This window comes from Bubalus bubalis, chromosome 22 (genome assembly GCF_019923935.1).
Source record: "Bubalus bubalis isolate 160015118507 breed Murrah chromosome 22, NDDB_SH_1, whole genome shotgun sequence".
Taxonomy (NCBI): domain Eukaryota; kingdom Metazoa; phylum Chordata; class Mammalia; order Artiodactyla; family Bovidae; genus Bubalus; species Bubalus bubalis.
In genome coordinates, this window is record NC_059178.1 from 40,273,272 (window position 1) to 40,289,823 (window position 16,552).

General features: G+C 43.2%; 1 protein-coding gene and 1 long non-coding RNA gene across 7 annotated transcripts; one reads left to right on the plus strand and one right to left on the minus strand.

The window, feature by feature from the left end:
• Window positions 1-647: 647 nt before the first annotated feature.
• LOC123331226 lies at window positions 648-7,914 on the minus strand. Its single transcript, XR_006547764.2, has 3 exons — window positions 7,756-7,914; window positions 6,323-6,405; window positions 648-804 (listed from the first exon to the last, which is right to left on the minus strand). It is a non-coding gene; the product is annotated as an uncharacterized LOC123331226 (long non-coding RNA).
• A 1,794-nt stretch (window positions 7,915-9,708) lies between these two features.
• On the plus strand, window positions 9,709-16,552 carry ZNF397 (zinc finger protein 397). Of its 6 annotated transcripts, none has more exons than XM_044934678.2 (6): window positions 9,711-9,846; window positions 10,930-10,974; window positions 11,129-11,701; window positions 11,892-12,033; window positions 13,288-13,353; window positions 14,519-16,552. In XM_044934678.2, the coding sequence occupies exons 3-6, from the start codon at window positions 11,210-11,212 to the stop codon at window positions 15,568-15,570; spliced, it is 1,752 nt and encodes a 583-aa protein (XP_044790613.2). In that variant the 5' UTR covers window positions 9,711-9,846; window positions 10,930-10,974; window positions 11,129-11,209; the 3' UTR covers window positions 15,571-16,552. The 6 variants fall into 6 exon arrangements, with proteins under 6 accessions (XP_006059208.3, XP_044790616.2, XP_044790615.2 ...); XM_044934679.2 differs by lacking the exon at window positions 9,711-9,846 and adding an exon at window positions 9,958-10,091; XM_006059146.4 differs by lacking the exon at window positions 10,930-10,974 and having other exon boundaries at window positions 9,709-9,846.

The following is a 16,552-nucleotide window of genomic DNA, read 5'->3' on the forward strand; positions in this document are numbered from 1 at the left end:
AATACTTCACCTTTAATATGTGTGTTTTTTTTAAACAGAAGTAAATAGCATTTTTACATGAGTCATAACCCTAGTTTTAATTTTACTGAAAAACAGACTAAACAAAAGAGAGTCCCTGCTTCTGCCCTGATGCTAAAGGGAAACAGGCCACCAGCTGTGTTAAATCGAGCTCCAGTTCAAACCACTGACAAGTACTTTTTGGTATCCCCTGACATGAGAACAGCAGAACTATTTTCAAGGATAAATATGTCCTCTTACAAGAAGCCATCAACAAAAAGAAAATATTCCTGGGTTTGATCATACTGTCCTAGGGAAAGAGAAAACTCAGATTCAGCTGCCATTATTTTCCTTTCAAAGGGCAATTTTGAAGGTATTTGTCAACCTATTAGGCTTGGGAACTAACCAACCAGACAATACACACAGAAGCCCAAAACCAAAGGAAACTCAATCTGGTCATAATTGCTTTTCTGTGTTTAACTGGCTCAATTTCCCATTTAAAGGTAAGACCACTTGGTCATCTTCACCACCACCAAACCACCAATGCCACCATTCTTGTTTTTTCCATTCTAAATTCTTTTACATAATATGAACATCAGGCCCCTGCACAGCTCAAGATTTCCCTTTCCAACATGAGTTCACTGGACTACGGTTTATAATTTCTGATTTATTTTTTCCTTTAATGAACTCATAATGCTTTTGTGACAAGGGACAGAAAAGCTTTTATTGTTTAAATTGTTCATTCAAGTTACTCAGTCAGGCCTCCGGTTGACATTTTACAGTAGAAGTCCCAATAGACTCTAGGATCTAAGAGAACAAAAATCAGAGAGATTTTCATTGGTTTTAGCCTCTGCTATACACCCAGAAACTAAAATAGTTCCTGGTGGAAATCTAGACACAGTTTAATTAACGGATCAGAATCCACATCTGTCTGACTCTGAAGTCTACACTCTTATCTGCCACATCACAGCTTCCCAACCTAATTTGATAATGAGAATCATTTGTCGTATTTGTCAAAAATATAAATTCATTGAATCATCCCTATGCATGTGTGCTCAGTCACTAAGTCATGTTCAACTCTTTTGTGACCCCATGGGCTGCAGCTCGCTAGGTTCCCCTGTCTGTGGGATTTTCCAGGATTTTCCAACCCACTGGAGTGGGTTGCCATTTCCTCCTCCAGGAGATCTTCCCCCTGAAATTGAACCTATGTCTCCTGCATCTGCTGCATTAGCAGGCATATTCTTTACCACTGAGCCACCTGGGAATCCAAACAAGGTTTAGCACCCTGAATCATCCCAGGGTATTCTAATTGAAGGCCTAGTAATATGTATTTTTAACAAAGACCCTAAATAATTATTACCAGCAGGCATATCTAGGGACTGCCCTGGCAATCCAATGGTTAAGACTTTGCCTTCAAAGCAGAGGGTTCTGGCTTGATCCTGGTCAGGGAGCTAAGATCCCTCATGCCTCATGGTCAAAAAAACCAAAACATAAAACAGGCAATTCCAGACCCACAGAAATGTTTCTTCTGCCAACTTCGACACTGCTTTTATCAAGTCAATCTCTCCTTCCCCAAATACCAACAATACACATTTATTGAGCACTGTTCTACATGTATTCCAACAGCCTTATGAGGTAGGTAATTTAAGTACACCCATTTTTCAGAAAAGGAAATGGAGGCATAGAAAATTTAAGAAGCTTGTACAAGGTCACTGAGTTAATCACTGAGAGAGCAGGGATTTGAACCCAGTCTTACTCCAGAAGCTGAATTCATAACCATTACATTATTCTGCATATACCCACTTGTCCCAACCTCCTCAAAGTGCTGGTTTCCTTTGGGTAACACTTCCACATCTGGTAATGAAAGTCAACTTGTAGCCTCTGTATGTGCATGGGCTAAATTGCTCCAGTCGTGTCCTACTCTTTGCAGTCCCGTGGACTGCAACCTGCCAGGCTCCTGCATCCATGGGATTCTCCAGGCAAAAATACTGGAGTGAGTTGCCAAGCTCTCCTCCAGGGGATCTTCCCAACCCAGGGAGCAAACCCAGGTCTCCTGCGTCCCCTGCCCTGGCAGGCAGGTGCTTTATCATTGCGCCACAAATCTCAAACTGATAGATTATAAAAATAAAAATAGTTCCACCAAAAGGCACTCAATTGGCTTTTTTAGTATAACCAAAAGAAATAGCCATTTATAAGGAAAGGGTTATTATCTGCAGTGATATAATCCCAGGCACAAAAACACAAATTGAATTGGGCCTCCTGAAGATGTTTTAAACAAAAAAGTGTATTTTGGCGTTCAGAAAGCCTGGGGGTAATGTGTGTGTGTGTGTGTGTGTGTGTGTGTGTGTGTGTGTGTGTGTGTGTGCGCGTGCCCCTGTGCTCAGTTGTATCAGATTCTTTGCAACCCCATGAACTGGAGCTGCCAGGCTCCTCCGTCCATGGGATATTCCAGGCAACAATACTGGAGTGGGTTGCCATTTTCTGCTCCAGGAGATCTTCCTGACCCAGGGATTGAACCCTCATCTCTGCATCTCCTGCATTAGCGGTGTATTCTTTACCACTGAGCCACCTGGGAAGCCTCCCCAGAGGTAGTATATAAATCAGTCATTTCCCGTCATGCTGCCTAACAAGATTAAAAGAAATGAACTTATCATTAGATGTTACCACAAAAAAAATGAATATTCAATAAGTTCACTGTTTTGTAAAAAAAATTCAATTAAACCCTCAATTTCTTTCTAATAATGATTACTACAACAACAAAAGAATTTAGGCAAATAATACAAGTTCAAGACAACCAAATTAGATTTTTAAACACATGCAGTTTAACACAGATAATGGTTATAATGAAATGACATGAATGTCTTTTAACACCCAAGACTTACAGCTTTAAAAAAGAAAAGCTTCCCTTTCACTCTAAAGTTTCCTATCCACAAAACCATTAGAAAACATTTCATTCAGCTTCTTTAGCAGAGTTGTCCTTTTAGTTACTCCCTGAACTTCCAGATGTTCAAGCTGGATTTAGAAAAGGCAGAGATCAAATTGCCAACATCCGTTGGATCCTCAAAAAAGCAAGAGAAGTCCAGAAAAACATCTACTTCTGCTTTATTGACTATGCCAAAGCCTTTGACTCCAAAGTCACAACAAACTGTGGAAAATTCTTCAAATAGATGGGAATACCAGACCACCTGACCTGCCTCCTGAGAAATCTGTACACAGGTCAAGAAGCAACTGGACATGGAACAACAGACTGGTTCCCAGTCAGGAGAGAAGTATGTCAAGGCTGTATATTGTCACCCTGCTTATTTAACTTATATGCAAGGTGAAAAGAAAAGGAAAGTGAAGTTGCTCAGTCATGTCCGACTCTTTGCGACCCCATGGACTGTAGCCCACCAGGCTCCTCTGTCCATGGGATTTTCCAGGCAATAGTACTGGAGTGGATTGCCATTTCCTTCTCCAGGGGATCTTCCTGACCCAGGGATCAAACCCAGGTCTCCCGCATTATAGACAGATGCTTTACCATCTGAGCCACCAGGGAAGTCACATCATGAGAAATGCTGGACTGGATGAAGCACAAGCTGGAATCAAGATTGCCAGGAGAAATATCAATAACCTCAGATATGCAGATGACACCACCCTTATGGCAGAAAGTGAAGAACTAAAGAGCTTCTTGATGAAAGTGAGGAGAGTCAAAAAGTTGGCTTAAAACTCAACATTCAGAAAACGAAGATCGTGGCATCTGGTCCCATCACTTCATGACAAATAGATGGGGAAACAGTGGAAACAGTGACAGACTATTTTTGGGGGATCCAATATCAGTGCAGATGGTGACTGTAGCCATGAAATTCAAAGACACTTGCTCCTTGGAAGAAAAGTTATGACCAACCTAGACAGCATATTAAAAAGCAGAGACTTACTTTACCAACAAAGATCCATCTAGTCAAAGCTATGGTTTTTCCAGTAGTCATGTATGGATGTGACAGTTGGACTACAAAGAAAGCTGAGCACCAAAGAATTGATGCTTTTGAACTGTGGTGTTGGAGAAGACTCTTGAGGGTCCCTTGGACTTCAAGGAGATGCAACCAGTCCATCCTAAAGGAATTCAGTCCTGAATATTCACAGGAAAGATTGATACTGAAGCTGAAACGCCAATACTTTGGCCCCCTGATGTGAAGAACTGACTCATTTGAAAAGACCCTGACACTGGGAAAGATTGAAGGTGGGAAGAGAAGGGGACGACAGAGGATAAGATGGTTGGATGACATCACTGAGTCAATGGACATGAGTTTGAGTAAACTCCAGGAGTGGGTGATGGACAGGGAGGCCTGGTGTGCTGTAGTCCATGTCAGTCACAAAGAGTCAGACACAACTGAGCGACTGAACTGAACTGAATCCACTCATTTATAAAGTCATTGCACTTTTTCTTTCCTAATCTTAGAACGTATCTCTCTTTGTTGAATCACCCCTAAGGCAGAATAGAATCCTGGTGGAAGATCCTTCTGAAGTGGCTGGCAGGATTAAGAGCTAGGATGAGATTTGTCTTTGTGGATAATTCATAAAGGGAAATAAACATAAAACAACAGGAAGAGCCTGTCTATGGCTTTAACTCTGTTCTGGGCATGGTAAATGTAAGAATGTGCAACCTCAAGGGCTCTGACATTGAGGCAAAGAGAAACAACTCAGTAAATAAGGCTTTTGTTTACTGTCTTGGGTGCTACAAATAAGCACTGTCTTGTTCTGTTAATCCATATCTGTCTCTAAAAAACACTCAATGCAATGCTAAGTTGGTGATATAATAGTAACAGTAATAGAATTTAATAGTGTAACAATTATTCTGAATATTCTGTATTAATGATTTGGCATCTTGGAGTCATGGAGCCACACTAATAACCCAAAGTTTTAACAAACACCTCCACCATCAGGCACTCGGAAATCTATCACCAATTCTGCAATCACAAGCTTCGGCTGTGTGTTCTGTTTCCCACTCCCACTTTCAATAGGAGACATCCCCACCTAGCTGGCTGCTTTTCAGCACTATAACAAGGTTTAGTCCCAGCTCTACTTCTCCCTGTAAGTGACCCCATGTGGCCCCCTGTGGGATGTGACGCCTCCCATCCTCTGGGTATCTGAGCAGTAAACTTCTTTCAACAGTTGCTGTCTGTGTGCCTGTCAAAACTTGATTAAAATAAATCTTGGATTCAATAGTCCAAGTATATTATTCAAAATGTTCCTCTCTGAATGTGTCCTTGAATCCTTCCATCACTATCACTAGTTGTGGTATTGTTAAAAGGTAAACTGAGTGAGGTTCATGAAAATTTTGAAGAGTTTCGCTGAGCAAGTGAAGTGAAAGTCGCTCAGTCATGTCTGACTCTTTGCAACCCCATGGACTACACAGTCCATAGAATTCTCCAGGCCCGAATACTGGAGTGGGTAGCCTTTCCCTTCTCCAAGGGATCTTCCCAAGCCAGCGATTGAACCCAGTTCTCCTGCATTTCAGGCAGATTCTTTATCAGTTGAGCCACGAGATAAGCCCAAGAATACTGGAGTGGGTAGCCTATCCTTTCTCAAGGGGATCTTACTGACCCAGGAATCGATTCAGGGTCTCCTGCATTGCAGGCAGATTCTTTACCAACTGAGCTCTCAGGGAAGCATTTCTTTGTGCAAACATCGAAGCAAATCAGGCAGCATCAAACTGAAAATGGCTGGGAGCTTTAGAGCAGATGTGGAAGCAACTCATGGAAATTGATGCTTAAGCTTAAGTGATGGCCTCATTTGAGAAAGCCTAGTTGGCTGGCTGTGATTAGTTAAGTTTGTTTCTTAATCTTGAGGCATTTACAAAAATAAACTCTGGCTTAGGTTTTAGTTTGCCTATATAGGCTACCAAGGCGTTAGAGCCACCTCAACCAAACACCACCTAAACAAATTTAAAAATCCCTGTTTAATTACTTTAACCAGCACCAATATTCTCGCTTGCATATTTCTATACTAGTCATTACTGATGAGACAACAATGGAAAAACAAAACCCCTGCCCTCACTGAGTTTATACTCTAAGAGTTACCGTTATAAGTGAAGTGAGGAAGCTTATCTTTTATTTCATTTGAATCTCTCACTTGTCTTACCAGTGTTTCACATATAATAATATTCAATAATTATTTGCTAAATGAATGATCTGTTTTCCTTTAAGCATCAGAAGCCATTTTCTCCATCTTTATGACTGAAGAGTGGTTTGCAGTTAAGTTTATCTCACTTGATGAAGACCATGAAGTATAGCACTGTTAAATGACACATAATTCAAGCAGTTGGACTTTATTGAATAGCTTTACTCACCAATCACCAGTTTATGAACAAGTGGGTCTTCACAGGACACTGAATCTGATGATGCTGCAGCCATAACTTTCCAACCTCCAGAACTGTAAGAAGTACATTTTTGTTGTTTATAAGCCACTGAGTCTATGGTATTTTTGTTACAGCAAAATTGACTAAGACACCATGTAAGTGGAGATTGTCAATCGAAGCTCTTAAAATGATCAGTTGCCATCCCACTGGGCATTTAAAACAAGTCCTGGGAATTTCTTATAAATCCTTAGCCTACATCTCTTGCAACTAAGTCATTGGTTTTTATTTTAAATGTTTGTGCCATCTTGTAAGAAATGATAGGGATTTGAATTTTTTTTCCTAGGGTCTCACTTTCTTACCAATAAAGGCCCATTACTTATCATAAGATTATCTACTGAAGTAGATGTTCTTGTTGCATTCATCACTCATCTATCTGTCCCCTTTTTCTGTTTTGTAACATAAACCTAGTCTCACTCACCTTCCCCAGACTGTATCTCTCAGGAGAGGCTGGCCTTTCCTCAGCTCTAGGACATGAATCTCAATTGGCTAAGCCTATTTTGGAGGGCTCAAGCTGCAGATGTTGCTGGTGGTTAAGAACCCGCCTGCCAATGCAAGAGACATAAAGGACATGGGTTTTATCCCTGGGTTAGGAGGATCCCCTGGAGGAGGGCATAGCAACCCACCGCAGTATTCTTGCCTGGAGAATCCCATGGACAGAGGAGCCTGGTGGGCTACAGTCCATAGGGTCACAAAGAGTCAGACACAACTCAGCAACTTAGCATGTATATACTCACCTTGGAGGCCTCACTCCCTTGTTAGTGATAGGCATAGACAGGTGAAGCAATTTTAACTAATGTGACATGAGCAAAAATCTGCTGGTGGGGGGGAAGGTTTTCCTTAGTCTTAAAAAGAGAAAATATAAGGGTGACCCCTTTTCCTGCCCCTGGATGTCTTCTATAATCTGGAACAGAGACCACTTTAGGGCCATAAGGGAAGCCAGACTGGAGAGCATGCCAACATGCTTAAACATGGAGGAGCAAAAAGAAGAAAGGGACCTTGTCCTTGACAATGTTGTCAAGCCATTGAATTAACCAACCCTGTGGATGACCTGACCTCCACATACCTATCTATGTTAGGTAATAAAAAGGCTTAAACATTAAGGACATTTAGTAAGGTTTTCTGTCACTGCAACTAAGAGTATTTCTTCTCTCTCAATAGTTGTCCTCCTAAATAGTAGGCTTCTCAGGTATGCATAACAATGCAATGATAACTGCCTATATTTTCTCCTAGGTTCAAGCTACTCTTCCTCTTAAAATGCAGAGTCTATTTCAAGAGCCTTCCCATGAGTCTAGTCCTGCCAACAGAATACATAAGTAATATAATATCAGTTCCAGACCTAGGTCTTAAGAGAGCAACCATCTTACCTTCTTCCTTCACACTGTTGGAAACCAGGACCCCTGTCTCACTGTTCCTTGAACACACAGTATACAAGGCAAGAGCGGGGAACCTGGAAGAAGATTCGAGGAATCGTAGGAACTGCAGATAGGTTTATTCTCTCCTGACTGGCATGGCAGCAGCAGACATGTTGCAATCGCTCATGGTTAACCCAGCGGACACAGCCATAACGTATGCCAAGGGCTTTTCAGGTGGTGCTTATATAGGCATGATGCACACATGCAGTGCTACAAACAATTTCAGCTGTTACATAAACATGCAAAGTTATTATTTACAAAACGTGGGGCGAGAGAGCCTGATCACTGCCATCTTGGCTAATTTGCTCCTTCCCTACAACCAGGTAAGAAAGTCTAGGCTAACTCCCAAATGACGGGCCACTAGGAGGAAACTTTATGGAGGAGACTCAATTGACTCCAGCCAAAAGGCAGCAGCACCAAGACCACAACAAGGCGAGCGACATCATCCTGGGCCTTCCAGTCCCAATTAAGCTAAGTGGGCTGACACCTCATAAAGCATCTCTGCTAAGCCCCGTCTGCAGTCCCAACCACAGAATTGTGAGCAATAAAACACCTGCTATTTCAGTCACGAAGTATTGGAGTGGTTTGTTAGGCAGCAACAGCTGAAGTATAAAGTTGTATTATTTGTTCTCTTGCTTTGTAAAATTGTTCTAGTCTGTGCACTATGATTAAGAATTATTTAGCGAGCCACTCTGAAAGCTGCTGCTGCTGCTGCTAAGTCGCTTCAGTCGTGTCCAACTCTGTGCGACCCCATAGACAGCAGCCCACCAGGCTCCCCCGTCCCTGGGATTCTCCAGGCAAGAACATTGGAGTGGGTTGCCATTTCCTTCTCCAATGCATGAAGTGAAAAGTGAGAGTGAAGTCGCTCAGTCCTAGCAACCCCATGGACTGCAGCCTACCAGGCTCCTCCGTCCATGGAATTTTCCGGCAAGAGTACTGGAGTGGGGTGCCATTGCCTACTCTGAAAGCTAATGAGTATTTTTTCTTCAAATATGTGTTTCATCTTAGCTCACAAAAGAGTTGTTTCTCTCCATGTACCACCTTGTACTAACATTTACAAAACAAATACAAATAAAAGGGGAAATATTTGTGACAAATGAGTTGATATCCTTCTCTCACAAATACAAAAGAAAAATAGCAACACCTCAGTTTTAAAAATGGGAAAAGCCATTTCTTCGAAGAAACATTAAATGGTCAGTACACATGAGGAAAATACATTAACTCAAGCTCACTAATTTAAAAGAAATGCAAATGAAATCAACATTAGGTATCTTTTTTAAAATTTATTTTTAATTGAAGGATAATTGCTTTACAGTGTTGTGCTGGTTTCTACCAAACATCAACAAGGAGACATCGTTTGTTAATCTACTGCATGGCCAAAGAAAAACTTAAACACTTAAGACTTAAAAACCAGTGAAAAATGGAAAAAATTCCTTATTAGAGGCGCCAAGTCGGGGACCCCTGTCCTGGAAATAAGGCGACTTCGGCGTCTCTGGCCATCAGTTCCCTGACTCAGGGCAGAGTGTGGGCATAAACAGCTACCGCACAAAGCAGTTGTAAGGCTCACACGATACGCACAGGGAAGAGCACAAAAATGGTTGTTACTTTTTGTTCAGCTCAGTTCATTCACACGTTCACTTCTATTGGCAGTACTGGAAATGCACAGGAATTACAGGAAAATTCTAACTATTTTCTGAAAAACTGGAGGTAAGATGACTCGGGAGTAACAAGACATCAAGTACGGAGGTGACCGGGTCGGTGAGCGGTGCCCTCGGGCAGTGGCGACTTCCCACCGGGACCCCCGCCCCCCGCCGCTTGAGCATCCTTGATCAGGTGTCGACGTTCCTCGGATCCCGAGGCCACCACGGGAAGGCGGTGGGAGGACCAGATCCACGCGTTGATTGGCTGTCTGTGAGCACGGGGCGGGGCGGACGGAGGCTCAGGAGGACGCGCGAGCGGAAGGCCGCGGGCGGGTACTTCCGGTCTTTGTGGCTCGCTGCTGCAGGTCCGCGGCCCGCGCCCTGGCCGCTCGTGGGCTTCGCGGTGAGGGACGTGGGACTCGAGGCGGAGGGAGGGTGGGGAGGGCACTTGGCCCGGGCGGCAGGCGCGGGGTGGAGGATTCCCGCTGCTTCGCCTGTCCATCCCTGGGTCTCGGCACCTTGTCGTGGCGGCATCTCCGAGTGTCCTGGGGACGCAGGGGAGGCCAGCAATCTAGCCTCTGCTCTCCGGCAGAAAGGGCAATTATTCCTCCTCCACTGTGACTTTTAAGATACTGCGATTTAAGCGAGGTATAAAAATAGAAAGGCTAGTGCGACGGGGCTGGTAAATAAACTACAGATTTGTAGGCTAAATAGTCTGTTCTCTAAAGTTAACTATAGGTTAGGTTAGGGTTAAATTGTACTGATCTGTCCTAACTATTCAAGGGCATACTGTTCCATCGAAATTTTCCCATCCAAAAATCAGATCATGATCGATGTACATTATGAAATTTAAAACACAAATTATTAGTTGCCATATTTCACTTTTTTAAATGTTTACTCCCCTATGAGTTCTAAACATTTTGAGAGTTTAGATTAACGGTTTTGCTTTTGTGTCTCATAGTATCTGACTTGTTTTTGAACACGTGGTAAGCATTTAACAAATACTTCTTGGTTAATTCCTGGGTAAACTCTTATTCAGGACTAAAAACCTTTGTATCCCAAAACCTGGCTCAGGACAGAGCCCATAATAAGTGCCTCAGTGTTTGTTGAGGAAGTGCATCAGATACTAAATTTGATCAAATGGCAAATGTCCAACGATGTTTTCATTAAACTCAACTCATGTTTAATATGAATTTTTTGAAATGTTTTATTACTACCTTAGATGAAAAGTACCATAATTTGCCATAAGTAAAAGGTAACTAAAATAAATTTTTAAAAAGCGTATCAAATCCTAGCTAGATACGGTTACCCATGGAAATCTGAAGCCTATATTTTAAAGAGAATTTTGCAAGTTTTACAGATGATGTTAAAGACAGGCTGTTCTCCCTGATGCAAACAGGATTGAAAGAGAATTGAAGAGTACATTTCCCAATATATGATTCAAGTTAATGCTGCTTTCTTTTGTCTCTAAAATAATTCCTCATAGTATAAATGTGGTAGGAATTCTACAGAATGAGAGACATTGAATGAGGTGAGTGATTTTTAGTTTTGTCGCTTGTTTATTAGTTACGATCTCCACCCTGACCCCACTCCATATGTTATTCCAGTGACTGATCTTTATTATTACAAGTTCTTAGAGGTTTTTTTTCATCACTGTAAGTTAACAGTGCTTTTATATCCTTCAGGAAAGAAGAGATTACCCAAAGAAACTCTGAAGTACAGGACCCAGTTTTAGTGAGCTTCACGCTAAGCCGTTTCAGCCCAGAATGGCTGTGGAATCCAGAGCAGTTTCAACCCCAGTACCTCAGAATTCTCAGGAACAAGAGCTGATACTCGTGAAAGTAGAAGAAAGCCGTTCTTGGGGTCAAAAACTTAAGCAGAGTGGGAGTGCCCGATCCTGCCAAGAATTGTTTCGCCAGCAGTTCAGAAAGTTCTGCTACCAGGAGACACCGGGGCCCCGGGAAGCGCTGGGCCGACTCCAGGAGCTTTGCTATCAGTGGCTCAGGCCTGAGTTGCACACGAAGGAGCAGATTCTGGAGCTGCTGGTGCTGGAGCAGTTCCTGAGTATCCTGCCAGAGGAGCTGCAGATCTGGGTTCAGCAGCATAGTCCAAAGAATGGCGAGGAAGCTGTGACTCTGTTGGAGGATCTGGAGAGGGAATTCGATGATCCCGGGCAGCAGGTGGGAACAGGGAGATGTGATATGTTATGGGAAAAGGAATGTACAGACTCGAGCATGTGGCATCATCATAAGAATGGGGTGAGAATTTATCTCCACTGAACCATAACCCTGAAGTGACTACTAGGGCCCTACCCATCTCTGTCTTTCATAGTTCTTTTGTCCCTATCCCTCATCTCGGGAGATGTCTTTGTTAACCCCTGAGAGATTTTTACTAAGCATTTTCCCTAGGGGTTTTCTCACAGAGCTAACCATATTTTACTGATTTCAGGTCCCAGCTAGTCCACAGGGACCACCAGTGCCTTGGAAGGATTTGACCTGTCTTGGAGCAGCCCAGGAGTTTACACATATTCAACGCCAGCCTTTAAAGAAACAGCTGAAACCTTGGGAACCTTGCCTTTCCCTCAAGAGTGGTAAGAAATAGAAACTCATCTGGAAACTTATCAGGCCTCTGGTCTCAAGGATAGGGAATTAGCTACATTTTACAGCACACTCCAGGTGAACCTCATCTTTATTATTCTAGAAAGGAGGTGCTCACTTTTGCAGCTTTGTATTCAGCAGTCCTGGTGAATTGCGGTCAGCCCTCCTTGTGTCAGTTTGCCTGTCCTTTATTCATTCATTCCTTCATTACATAACTTAATAGGGTGCTAATACATGTTGTATTGTGGTGGGCAGTGGTTCTCTGTTTTCAGGAATGTTTGGGTCTAGATGGGGTGGTTGGCAAGCACAAGGGCAATTATAATACAGTGCCAGGTAGTAAATTATAGAATAAATGTAGATACTGGGTCCTACTACATATAAAGACACCCAAGTCAACTTTAGAGGTTCACTAAGTACTTCCTGGAAGGAGAGACATCTCAGCTAAGACATGAACCATGAGCAGAGGTAAGCTGGGTAAATAAGGGGGAGGAGGAGCTTCCACACTAAAGGGAAAAACTATTTCTCTGTTCACAACACTTCTGACAATGGATATGTGGAGTCTTCCCTCCTGTTAAGCTCTTCTGACACTAACTACCCAGAACCAGTACAGACCCCACAGGTTAAGGTTTCAGTCCCAAGAAACTGCCCCTTCCCCTGCCCTCCGTCAGATACTAGTCTCACATGTAGTGAGTCCCCTGATTACCCACACTTCTGTCCAGTTTGGCTGCAGATTGGAGGTTCCACAACTGCATCCTGAGGTTTCATAATTTGCTGTAATGGCTCCTAGAACTCAGGAAACACCTTCTTCACCGTTTCCTGTTCATTGTAAGGATACTGATGACCACCCAGATGAAGAGGCCCACAGGGCAAGGTCCAGAAGGGGCCTGAGCACAGGAGCTTCTCTTTCTGGAGTTCGGGATGCGTCACTGTCCCTGAAGCTCTCTGAACCCCTTTATTTAATGTGTTATGGAGGTTTTGTTAGGCATGATTAATTACATCATTGGCCATTGGTGATTAACTCAATCTCCAGCCCCTCTCTCTGGCATTCAGGGTGGGACTGAAAGTTCTGACCCTCCAGCCGAACTGGAAAATCTTTGGGAACCAGCCCTCCCTGCCCTCTAAGAGTCAACTCATTAGCATAAGCTCCAGTATCCTCTCCTCTCCACCACAGACGAAACTGCAGGGGTTTTAAAAGCTTTGTGCCAGGAACTGGGGGTGAGGTCAAATACATGTTTTCCACATTACAGTGTCACATAAGCAAGGGCCACAAAGTCCTAAAGATGAGAGAAGACAACCCATTCTGGAAATTCCAGGTAATTCGATTTAAATTGAAGAGAGAATTCCTGGGGAAGAGAGAGAAACTAGAGGGGAAATTGGCACACAGGTTGTGAAAATGTGTCTGTCATCCTAACTGGTTTGTACAGTGCAGTGGGGTTCAGCTGAAGGGTTTTAGACAAGGGAGTGACATGATCAGATCTGTGTTTTAAGACTCAGTTGCAGAGAGGAGAATGGATTTGAGAAAGGCAGTACAGAGTCTGGTTAGAGACAGTTGTATCCAAGTGGCCACAGGGAATAAATCAGGATGGGGTGAGAGATGGGGAAGATCACAGCTGAAAAAACACATCTGATGATTTAATTTAGTTCTGGACATTTTGGTGTTTGTCAGTTATTTATAGTAACGTGGCCAACTCACATTGGATATGAGAGTCTGGAGCTTAAGAGAACTGGGTTAGAATTGGTGATCTGGGGAGATATTAATATGTAGCCTAAGTAGTGACTAATGAGGAGGTAGTTGGTGGACTGAGGACAGTGAGAGCTCAGAACAGAACTCTGAGGAACTCGTGTTCAAGTGACTGACCTTGAATCTGAGAAGGAACAGCCATAGAAATCAGGCTAACGTGTTTAGAAGAGAGTGTCTCTGGAAGAAAGGTGTAGTCCGCAGTATCAGTGCTACAGAGAGGCCAGCTGAGGAAGATCCAGATAGTAGCCATTGGATTTAGCAGCTATGAAGTTGGTGATTTTGACAAGGGCAAGGTGGAGGGTGCAGGCAGACAGCAGATTAAAGAATGGGAACCAGTACAGACTGCTGTTTGAAGAAGCTTTACTCTGAGTGGGAGTGAGGTTGCATGAGGGAGATGTATAGGCAAGGAGCTTGATTTAAAAAGATGAAGAGACTTGAATTTATTTAAGTGCTGATGAACAGGAGTCAGCGGAGAAAGATCAAAACAGTAGGCATGAGATAGTGGATAATTGATTTACTGAAGTCTCAGAGGAGGCAAGAAAGGATAAATTTCAAACTGTGGATGTAGGCCTTAGTATTAGAATGGAGGAGGGACCCTATCTTGACCAGTTAAAGAAAAGGTGCATGCAGACAGCTATATCTTTGTAGGCAGGAGCATCTATTTTCTCTAACCTAGAAAGGGAGTATTGAAAGTGACTGGAGAAATAAAACATTATTTTTTGTTATTACCATTTCAGGTTGTGAGAATAATGAATCAGCAACAAAGAAGGACATTTCAGGAGAGAAATCACAGAGACTTTCCCAGGAGCCTTCATTTGGAGGATTCAGTGAACACAAAAGCAGTTTAGAGTGGCAGCAAGGGAGTGCTCCAGGGGAGACATTGAGAAGATCCTCTTCCCAGGGGGCCAGTTTTAGTCCAGTAATCTTCACACACAAATCGCTAGCAAACAGAGACCACCACCCTGAGCCCCAGAGAAACTTGATTCTAAGCACAAACTCTGTAACGTATCAGAAAGTTCCTACAGAAGAGAGACCTTACAGGTGTGACATCTGCGGGCACAGCTTCAAACAGCATTCTTCTCTAACACAACACCAGAGAATCCATACTGGAGAAAAGCCCTACAAATGTAACCAGTGTGGGAAGGCCTTTAGTTTGAGGTCCTATCTTATTATTCATCAGAGAATCCATAGCGGTGAGAAAGCCTATGAATGTAGCGAATGCGGGAAGGCCTTCAACCAGAGCTCAGCCCTCATTAGACATCGGAAAATCCACACTGGTGAGAAAGCTTGTAAATGTAACGAGTGTGGCAAAGCATTCAGTCAGAGTTCCTATCTCATTATCCATCAAAGAATTCACACTGGTGAGAAACCCTATGAGTGTAATGAGTGTGGGAAAACCTTTAGCCAAAGCTCAAAGCTTATCAGACACCAGCGAATTCATACAGGAGAAAGACCTTACGAATGTAACGAGTGTGGAAAAGCTTTCAGGCAGAGCTCAGAGCTGATAACCCATCAGAGAATACATAGTGGAGAGAAACCCTATGAGTGTAATGAGTGTGGAAAAGCCTTCAGCCTGAGCTCAAACCTCATCAGACATCAAAGAATTCACAGTGGAGAGGAACCTTATCAGTGTAACGAATGCGGCAAAACCTTCAAAAGGAGCTCAGCCCTTGTGCAGCATCAGAGAATCCATTCCGGGGAAGAGGCTTACATATGTAGTGAGTGCGGCAAGGCCTTCAGGCACAGATCAGTCCTCACGCGCCATCAGAGAGTCCACACTGTAAAGTGACTTGTGAATACATTGAATACTGTAAATATTTCAGTCAGGCTTCTATCTTTGTCAGAAGGGTTTCATTTACTTTGGAGTAAAACTCCACAGAGGTGGTTATAAAGTACCAGGTCTCAAGTCATCTGACTATACAGCACTTCCCAGTGCTCATGCACATTGTCCCCTGAAAGCTTTTCCTGTGACTAATCAGAACAGCAGGCAGAAGAATTGTTGCTTCCAGCTTTTCTATTAACGTTAGGAATCCTCAGGAGATGGCGGAAGATGGGATTATAACATTTAAATCTCATTTTCCATGAGACTGTCACAAAGAGGGCACAGCATCTTGTCAATGCATCTAATGATCCATGGGTCAGACTTGGGGGATGGCATGGAGGGTATGAGGGACATTTTCTCAGGAATGCAAAAGGTTTTACTGACCAGTTAAGACCAGTGGCAGGGCAGCAAGACATGGGGAACAGTTTCATCAGTGACTTATTGAGCCCAGGGCAGGCTAGAAGTGAGACATTGAAGAGAAAATACAAATTAAGTTATCCCAGCAGTTATTTTTTGAGTGGCTGCAATCAGGCACAAGGGGTACAGTGGACAGTAAGCCCATCTCTGCAGTTTCATGGACAAGGCAAACAGGCAGTGATACTGGTTCCTTCAGTGCTTGTGTGACGTTAAGGAGTACCTGACCCAACCTTGGGTCAGGGAAGGCCTCTGAGAAAAATTACCTGAAGGATAAGTGGGAGTTAGCCAGGGAGGTAGGCCACCAGGAAGAAAGTCTGGCACATCTGAGAAAAGGAAAAGGCTGTGTTACATAGAGCACGGCTGTTGAGTTCCTTCTGAAGTATAAAAGAAGTATATAGTCCTCCTGACTATAAAAGAAACATGGATGTAGGCAGTCTTGTCTACTACAGTGCCTGTAGTTAAAACCTGAACCAGTGGAAAAGTCTGTCAATAAACAAAACCTGGAGTGTTTGGAACGCAGGGTGGTAAGGAG